A 10,265-nucleotide genomic window follows, 5' to 3' on the forward strand; every position below is an offset into this window, starting at 1 on the left:
CTCTCCACTAACTGACTATAATTAGATACTTGTTGGCCTTAGAACTTAAAACTGTTTCATTAAATCAGATTTAAAGTTTTTTGATAGTGATTACTACAATAAAGAAGAAAGCATCATTCTTCAAAAGTCAGTCCTCAAAGATTGAACTCGTAAAAGTTTTGAATTTTAGTTAACCTTTGAGTCATGATTAATTACTGGGTTTCTCTTTCTAATCTACTGTTTCCATTTCTTAGTCTTGGGTTAATACTGGTTTGAAATTCTGAGGGACAGAGGTAGCTTGAATTGAGTTCTATTCAGTGAGTAGTTCGTGAGAGTGACAGGCACTATGCCTGGCTTACTGTACGCAGGCATTCACTAAACTTTCTGGGCTTAGATAGTGAACGTGGTTTTCTGGAAGGAGCAAATACATATTAAAGGAACAGCTTGTAAGTCCTTTCTGAAGGAAATTTAGGAAGGAAGCCTCCCTGAGATGACTAAAAAATAATTAGCCTTTGGTTTGCAATGGTAATAGCTGAGTTTTTGTTTTTACCCATTAATAGCATTAAAATGACTATGTTTTTTTAGAGCGTGTAGAGAGAAGTTACCTATTTAGCCAATTATGTCTGACAGGGGTGTGTCAGCAACAATGCGTAATTACAGAGAAACATCACTTGCAAAATAGGTGCTCAGCTAGCACTTGCTTGTAGAATGGAGAAGAACTTCTAGTAAACTTCAGCTTGAATTCTCAGTGCATGTGATCTTGTGCCCCAACATTACTGGGGCATCAGTGTTTGAATGTCTTTTTTCCCAGTCACCGGGCAGTGAGTTCTTTCAGAAGTATTCTGTTTGCCTTGTATACACTGGTTACTTCTTAAAGTGTGACTGATTATCTCCACGCTGCCCTTGGTTTTTGAGTGTTTCTGAATATTGTTAGTCCGGCCTCTGTTTGCTCAATAAAGAAGATAAATGACTAAATCCCGTGCCTTTGTGAATTACTGACAGTGAAGAGATATCTCACAATAACTACATTTAATGGCCTTATAAAGGTAGGGAGAATTCTTCCTATAACCCTTCTCCCTTCTCATTTATGAAAGTCTTAACACGGCCAGCTCTGAAGCATTTTTTTCTATTTCCCCAAGTTTTCCAGCTTTACTACTTTTATTTCAACTCAGGAAAATAAGCATTTTCATCTTTAAAAACAACAGTGATTGTACAGTTGGGAACTGTGTGCCTCTTATGTATTCTCTCATTTGCTAATCTCTACCTCTGTTGTTTCTGCTTGTGTACTTGCATTCTGTATTAAGCTGCAGAAGATAGTAATCTCATCTCAGGTTTTGATGTCCCTGAGGGCTCGGACAAGGTGGCAGAAGATGAGTTTGACCCTATTCCTGTATTGATAACCAAAAACCCACAAGGTAAGAAAGAGAGGATGGGGAAAAGAGAAGAGTTTGACATCAGCTCTCTTCAAAATAGTAATGTACCTAATCTACAATTGGGGGGCAGGGGGGAAGCATCAACATTTAATGAAGGAAATTGGGGGTAATAACAATCATTGTGGGCTGGACCAGTGTAGATAGATGGAGACACAGGTAAAGGTACTAATATAGGTATCTTAAAGCATGAACATGGCGTTTATTTAGAGAGAAGAAAAGTAATATTTGACTGAAAGTAATAGTTTGACTAAAAGCTGGTTTTTACAAAGTATCAAGCTAAAAATAAAGTGATCTTCAGTCAATGGAAACCTGAAGATATATATAAAAAAAAAACAAAAAAAACAACGCACAGGACATTTCTTATCATGATTAGAACAATCTATAATAAATAATATTCTTCCCAAAGAGATTAACAATCGTACTTTGATATCATTTGCATCTTTTGGACATTTGTGGAGCATCCTTTTTCTTCTTTGTTGGATTAAAATCATTTGACCATGCCATAAAACACTGAATTGCCCTAAGACCATATATATATATATATACACACACACACACATATATACACACATATATATATAGGTGTTATTTACATTTATTTATTTATTTATTTATTTATTTATTTATTTATTTTCTACACTCAGAAACCCAAAGCTGTTTTGTTTTTTTTTTAACATCTTTATTCGAGTATAATTGCTTTACAATGTTGTTTTAGTTACTGCTGTATAACAAAGTGAATCAGCTATACTTATACATATATTCCCATATCCCCTCCCTCTTGCATCTCCCTCCCACCCTCCCTATCCCACCCCCATCTATATATTTTTAAAGCATGTTTTTATTACAGTAGTCTTAATAAGTAATTCCTCCCCAAATCAAAAATTACTGATTTTTACTTTACAGGGAAATGAGTTGATGTTATCAGGAAGTTAGTGTACGGCCAGCAGTTCTCAGGCAAAATAGATATTCATTTGAAAATAGCATCCTCTTTGCAAGGTCTCCTGCCTGCAGTAGGGTATGCACACAGTGCTTGAACATTTGGTGGGAGGTGGTGGATCGCTAATTTATATGTTTAAAAATTAACGTGTAAGAGTTTGCAAAATGTAAATTGTTGTTTCTCTAGGGTGTTTTGTTTTGTTTTGTTTCTCCTTTGCTTGTTCTGCACATCTAAACCCTAACCCTCTGTGTTTTGTACTGAATTCCTATCTCTCCACTTCCAGGTGGGCACTCTAGAAACAGCAGTGGGAGCTCTGAGTCCAGTCTTCCCAACCTAGCCAGGTCTTTACTGCTGGTGGATCAGCTCATAGACCTGTAGCCGTGACCCAGTAGCAGATGCAGTTCTGTAACCTTCATACCGTAATATACATTTTCATTACAGAGTTAAAAGAAAATGATTTTTTTTTTAAATCTGCAAATAAGGGGCCCTCTAGCCCGAATCTCCTACTACCCCTTGCCTTCTCCCATAGAGATGATAAGGAAAGAAAATCACTTTGGCCCTCCAGATACTCCTTGGCCAGCTCCTCCCTGTTAGTTTGCTGTGTTTTCTCATTACCCTTCTTCAATAGCATTATCTTAAATCAAACGCTAGATGCCATGAGCTTCACCTCTGCTGGAATCGACTCCACCAAAAGCTTAACTGTAACTGAAACTAGTGAATTGACACCTTTGTCTCATTCTTGCTAGGAATGGCCTCCCAAATCAATCCTCCCAACCCCATCTCCTTTGGCCAGTTGCTGGTGAATGTGTGTCTCTGTTTTTGCTTTTTATGCTGCTGCATTATCATGAGGACATGGCTTCTTCAGTTGGTCTTAACTTGAGGTAGTAACCTGGAGATGGGTGTGTGGTTTAAGAGAGGGTAAAACTGACTGATGGTATATGTTTGCAAAGAGAAACTGAGCCCAGCTCTAGCCAACCAACTTTGACCTTGTTTGATCGTAGACTTAGCCAAGGGATTTCACACCCCATGCAACCTGCCCAGCATTCGTCCAGCACTCTGGCTTCCATTGAACCGTGATTTCTCAGATCTGGAGACATGACTGCAAGTACTTGAGATCCTTGGATAAAATGTGTACATTATATAAATTCCAAGTATTGCCATTCCTTTTCGTGTTAACTATCCCAAGCCGGGATCTCAGAATTAGACCAAAACCAGACAGTGGTGGTAATATGATACCTTTTATTAGAAGACTTTTCACTGGGGGGTGGATGGGGGAGGGGAAGGAATTGTAGCAGAAACAGATGTATTTTTCTTGTGATTTTTATTTTGAATCAAATATTGTAAATTGTGTATAAATGAAGATGCTGAATAGTTCTGTTTCCACTTGGCGTTTCAAGTCCGATATCAGGTGTCTGTACAGGGTTTTGATCTCTTTCCCTTGTATAACTAACTACACAGCAATCCTACCGTGTAACATATGGAATCATTTTGAGTAGACTTGTGTGTTGCTATAAGCTTTCAGCAGGTCCTCTGTCTTTGTAGAATAAGCATGTTGTTTATTTTCAGATAATCAGAAATAAGTATGCTGACACACTAGGCACAATTTGACTCTGGCTACTTACCTTTCTTTCTCTCTGATGTTTGAATTGAAGGATGCAGCCAATGAAATATGTTCAGTTGGTTTTCCTTGGCATCCTAGATTTAAAAAAACAAAACAAACCATAGTTTCTCACTAACCTTAGAATATTGTTCATAAAATAAATAAAGGCCCCTGCACTGATGTGACAACCTGACTCATGGTCACCCTCTGTATATGTCCTTACTCACCGAAGTATATTTTTTTCCTTACATGCAAAGCAGTTTTATAAAATCACCCTTTTGAAAGAGGTAGGCCCAGAGAACCCCATTTGGTTCTCTTCCTTGAGTGCCATTTTCATGGTCAGAAGGGAACCTCTTAGTTGATCAGATTTGTACCAATAAAATTCCAGGTCCATTTGCTCATTTCCCTGTCTAGCACTTTTGTTTCTTCTTCTTCACGTTTGCTCTTTAAGGGGAAAAAAAGAAAGCTGAACAGCAACAACCGCCTGCAAAACCCTGTACCTTGGAGGTCAAGCTCTGACCCCAGCAATGTGAGAACAGCCTTTGAAAGGTATCAGAGGAAAAGTCGGAACCTTTCAGTCTTCCTTCTGACTTTAAGTACTTCCGTGCCAGCCGAAACTAGACACACTAAGTACAGGCCTCTATTAGGATAATGGGTCATTTCCAAAATTGAGGGAGGCACAACCTTCCTGCTGAGGGTTAAAAAAGATATCCTCGAAGAGCTCTCCATGATTGGAGAGCAGTAAAAATGGGACTTGGTTTGCCCCTTTATGGACAGGAATATTACTGAAGATCAAAATGGTATTCTTTTTCCCAGACATAGAAAGAATATATAAACTAATGAAAGAGATGTTTATTTTTAAATAAGAATAATGTTTTATGCCTATGTTTTCCAATTTGATTTTTTTTCATACATACATGTTAGAAATATAATGAAATATCTAGTTTCTCAATTTAATTGAAACCACGAAGAGTACAGTTTAGAAATTAGGTAAGTGTCTCTAAATTGTTCCTTTCATGTATCACCCGTAATCACATTGAGATATATTATCTAGTCATTTGGCTCAATAAAGCTTAATGGAGAATGTTAATGCAAATGAATAGACTAGAAACCAGAGAGACTGGGTGGAGGAAGCCTGAGGGTGATAATGGCATGAAATTATCTGGAGTTTATTCTTCAGGAGTAGGGCTTCAAAGGAGAGAACTATTTTTCTGCTAAAGAAGACACGTGAGTGACTTGATAAAAGGAACCTCCTTTAGTTTATAGCATCATCCTTGAGCTAAAAGGGTTTATTTGAGATGAGTATAGTATGCTAATAATTGATAGAACTTTGAAACTGTAGACTGAGCTGCAAGAGGGACCTTAGAGATTATTCTAGTCCATCCACTTCATTTCACAGATGTGGGACCTAAAGCACGTGGTGGGAGAAGAGACCCGGGCAGGACAGGCCACCTGGGAGCTTGTGCTGACCTTTGCCAGTCGCTGGCCTAGTGGCCTTCAGCAGGGGCTTCACTTCTTAGAGCTGCTGTTCCTTACTGACAATGATGGGTTTGGACTAGACGGTTTTTAAGGTGATAGAATTCTAGGGTTCTAAGTATTTATTATGATGCTTTAGGAGGACTATGAAGGATTTATATAATCCTGATGTTCTTCAGTTATCTTCTGTAGCTCTGACTATTACTGTAGCAGTATTTACGTTTTAGAGAATTTACGTTTTAGAGAATTAGGGCTTTCACTAACCCGGGTTGCTCTCTCTCTTGGTTATCTGAAGAGACCCATAAATCATCACAGAGTTTTGGACATAGATTTTCCTTACAGAGGAAGGAAAATTATTAGATTTTCCTTTTTTTAATATTACACACACGTATCTACCTATTCCAACAAAACAGTATCAGAAGATTTCAATTTTTTTAAACTGTATAATCGAGGATCTGCCATTTAAAAATGGACAAATACTGTAAGCATATGTTTCTGATTTGCTTATATTCCGACTGTGCGAAAGTAGTACCTATACCAGAAAACATCACAAATTGGATTTTTTTTCCCTTTACAGCATTCAAATAACTAGATCACCAAATTCAAGCCCCAGTGTTTTTAAAAACACAGCCCTCAGGGGAGATAAGGTTTAAATGGACACTTCTAAATATGATTATAATTAATGATTTCTTTAGCAGACACATCAGAATTGTGATACCTAATTGAGTGTTCCCTTCAAAGGCATCTGGTTTTACTTGGGAAACTAATACTTATTCTAATGATGCTGCCACCATTTTTTGAAACTTCTCTCCTTAGAAATATTCAATACTATCAAGAAAGATAATAAAATATAAGAAAATCAGTTGTATTATCTAATTAGTATCGCTTTCAGCATCTGAAAGTAGTATGCTCTCTTTCTCGATCTTTTCCCACCACTCTTGGTTCTAAATAACATTTAGATGTTTCCAAAAAGCAAAATCACTTGCCTAAGCTGAAGAGTGGTTACTACTGAAGATAGTAAGAAGAATGAATAATCCACTGAAAATTCCCAGAGAGGACCTTATAATGGCATGTGACAACAATCAGTCTTAATTTCCTTAATATTCTGAATAAGGGAACTTGTGTGATTTCACCTGTCTTTAGTATGGTTTGGAAAATTGAAAGATAGGGGTTTTAAAATACCTCTGAAAGAGGTTGTCGCTTTGTTCAGTGTCATTTGATACTGGACTTGGCTCTTTCCAAATTAGAATTATGGAACTTGGATTGCTAATAATTATAGGGGAACAAATCCAGGAAAAGAACCTGTTTTTCTCAAGATGAAATATTAGCTTTGTTTCTAATCCTTTTTTCGGGCTCTCCTGACATAAATGATTCAAACCAACACAACCTCTCCCCCCGACGGCCCCGGTCAGGAACAGTTCTGCCTTCAGTAGTGCTGGGGGAAGGAGGAGACTTTTGGGGTTGACCTCAGCCCAGAGGTATGGAGGTATATGAATTCAGCTGAACAGATGCACATTGTAGATACCTTCGGCCAAAATAAAGTCTCCCATGCCGATGTTTGTCTATAGTTGCAGGAGTCTTTAGCTTTCTCAGTCTGTAAGATTCAGGATTCTGTAGCCATGAACTTAGAGTTTGGGGATAAAAATGACAGGATTGCCCAAAGTACTGAATTAAGCAAATTAGAGGCTGCCAGGCAGAACAGAGAAACTATTAGATGGATACTTAAAATGGTACCTTTACCGAAACACTCCAGATATTACAAAGCCACCTTTTATTCCTCTCAAGAGACTGTAATTTTACCAGCACAAAGTTAGCCTTTTCCTTTTCCCCACTAGTAATGTTCCTAGAGTTGGATGTGCTTGGATTTCTTGAGTCAGAATGAATCCCAGATGGCCTCCATTTCAAATAATCTGTAACAAGATACTATTTTGTTTCTCTTGGGTTTCCTTTCACTATGATGGGGGAGAGAGGTTCTTTGGACAACGCTGATCTATGCAGCAGCGTGGTAGTTGCTCGAATGGAAGATACCTTCTTGGTTCCCACTCTGATGTAGTCTTGCCCTAGGAGTATTCTCTGCCCTGTCACACACACCCTCATCACATGGATGTGTATTCACCACAGACCTTTATCCTGTCCTCCCAAGAAGACAAAGCAAATAGAGGTACATGAAGCTATCTTATACAGAAAAATGTGAAATTTGAACTTTGCTACGCAAGTATTGTATAAAAAACAAGTCTGTAAACAAATTTCTTATGTAAACATACAGGAAAATAAAGACTTTTATCTGTTCAAACAGGAGCATGATGTTCAGAGCTATAAATAACTTACAGTAGCTGCTCTTTTCCTGATCTGAAAACCCACTTTTGCAAAAAAGGATTTAAACACATTGTTGAGTGACCATAAGTACCTGTGCACAAGGAAAGTGCAGACACGTATGAGAGACGTGCAGAGGACATTTTAATGAGTCATGGCTACCCCGGCTTCATCTGCGGTCATAGAGAGTAAAACCCCTGTGAGCCTGAATTTGATATGACCAGACATGGAGCTGGTCCATGGGAGCACAGATTTGCAGCTACCCTCCTCTAATTTAATCTTTAATGTACCCAGGCCAATTTAATTAAACATTTTCTGTTGGCAACGGCAGTTTTATGCCCAGGGGGAAATCTCTCTCGTTTAATTGCTCCATTGGCTTGAGAGACCCAGCATCTCTAGCCAGCGTTGTCCCCCATCAAATATCTTATTCTCCAGGCATGGGCTTTAATGCAACTCCACAGCATATGGTAGAACCCAATGCTTAATTTTATTATCTAAGCAAAAGGTCCTGGAAATTATCAGTTTGATGTACATCTCCTGATTCCCTGATTCAGCTCTGAGAGTGTGGATTTCATTTGGTGCTACATTTCTGAAGTTCTTGTAAAGGGTATTTTGCTTTCTATTTGCTAACTATACGAGAAGGTTTCCCAATACTCCAAGACTTCACCTTCAGTTTTTGGCAAGAATTATATCTTTGACACTCCCTGTAACTGTTATTTCACTTTATAGTATGGGAGAAAGTAAAATTCTGGTCACGCATGATATATTGTACTCAGGAATATCCAGCCTGAAATTTAAGTCTTCAGATTTTCATTTTTTTTAAGGAAACACTGGCCCTCACTGTCCATCAGATAAAATTTCCAGGGTAAACCTATTCTAAATTATTCAGCACTTTGGGTTGGTTTGGAAATTAATAGGGAATTGTTGAGGATAGTTGCCAAAGCATCAAATACTTTTGAGGATGCCTTTCCTTCTTTCTGAAGCATATACGCTCTTACTGAAATCGACATTAATTTGGAGCCTCAAAATAGACTAAAATGGAGTTATCCCTAGTGGAAGTGTCAAAAAGTGTGCTTAACCTTAACCTGGCATACAGTCCTACATCAGAGCAAGAAAAAGAAGTGTGTTTTGACTTCTTGCTTAATTTAATGTGCTAAAGCAAAATGAAAAGAGACATGACTTAATTTGAAGAAATTAGAACAAAATGCCCTACCTTAAGCTTCCTGATAAGGAAGACCCTTATGCTTGATAAGGGAGACCCTGACCCTGTGAGGCCAGGCCCCAGGTTTAAGCCCAAACCCGCCCCCCCCATCACTCCCCACCCCTACCCCAAGAACAACTGGCTAGCTTTATTGAGTTTTCTGGTCACAGGGCATCTGCTCTGCATGCCATTGGTTTCCAAAGGAACTTGGCCAAGGCACTGAGGTTAAATTAGTATAAATCTTTCATTGCTAGTAGGCAGACTGCTTCCAACATGTTTTTCTGACAGTACAAGGCTATATTCATATACAAGGACTGTTCACCCTGAAAATACATGCTTTCCCTCCCTACAATAACACACGCATATTCAAAAAAAAAAAAAAAAAACCTCTAACTGCCAACAAGATTTAATGACTATCTTCTGTTTACAGTTATTTAGAATCTGTCCTTCTCTTGACTGCTTTGTTTCTTGTGCTGCCACCACCAAAATTCCCTGAGGGAATGTGGATGTCTGCGTGCCCCATACCCACTGCGTGTCTTTGTTCTCCAGAAAGCCAGGCTTGGAGGGTTACAAAGGGTGGTTGCTCTCAGCCTTGGTCACACTGCACCTCCTCTAAAAAGAATGGAAAGGTTAAGAAATCTGGCCTTCAAGGGAAAATCCTTTAAATGTGCTTTTCCAATCCTATAGAGCAGATTCATGTTCAAAGAGAGAGATGAAATAGGTCTGGCCTTGTTTTGAAGGACTGGAGACTAGTTCTCTTTTCAAACTTGATGTTATAGTATTTTTGTGACTAAATTTTTAAAAGTTGTCGCAATTTTAGGTGTGATTTTTCCTATTCATCACGAAGGTCATAGAATATGCTCTTGAGTTGGCAGATTTACAGTTGACTTGACCAAGAACTCACTTTTTAACATAAGTAATTTAGATAGGTTAGGAATGCCCTTCTAGCCTGTCTGACTCTGGACATGGGTACCCCTACTTGGTACTTTACAGCTCTCATCCAAGATGCCCTGCGTTCTATAGGTAGCTGCTTTTTGGAGGTCTGTGCACACAATTTCATTTGACTACATTCCATTTAAATTTCCCAGAACACTAGCTTCAGTCAAACTAGTGCTCATTTTCATTATTGGTTCCTGTGGTGGCCAGAGTTGGTCATGACTAAATTTGCCAGTTTTTTCCTAAGAGATATTTTGCTCTCCCACAGAACCACATCAGCTTTTAGGGTGGTTTTGGAAGATGAGAAGTCATGACTTAGTTTTGGGAACTAAAAACTGTCCAACTGATACTGTGTTAGAAAGTGGTTCAAGGAGTTTTGGGGGCCATTCA

At 38.5% G+C, this 10,265-nt stretch overlaps 1 protein-coding gene across 14 annotated transcripts in view; it reads left to right on the plus strand.

Annotated features, from left to right (window-relative positions):
- The window catches only part of AAK1 (AP2 associated kinase 1), a 176,351-nt gene that overhangs the window by 159,092 nt on the left and 6,994 nt on the right, over positions 1–10,265 (plus strand). For 6 of the 14 annotated variants that reach the window (XM_057557742.1, XM_057557743.1, XM_057557745.1 and 3 more), the window contains one exon: positions 1,284–1,394. The exons of 5 other annotated variants lie outside the window; for them this stretch is intronic. In XM_057557742.1, coding sequence (XP_057413725.1) covers positions 1,284–1,394 — 111 coding nt within the window. Of the gene's footprint in view, positions 1–1,283; positions 1,395–2,632; positions 6,216–10,265 lie in introns of those variants that run through there. 3 more of the 14 variants (XM_057557754.1, XM_007189784.3, XM_007189785.3) reach the window with 3 other exon arrangements.

The sequence above is a fragment of the Balaenoptera acutorostrata genome, chromosome 12 (genome assembly GCF_949987535.1).
Source record: "Balaenoptera acutorostrata chromosome 12, mBalAcu1.1, whole genome shotgun sequence".
NCBI classification, from domain to species: domain Eukaryota; kingdom Metazoa; phylum Chordata; class Mammalia; order Artiodactyla; family Balaenopteridae; genus Balaenoptera; species Balaenoptera acutorostrata.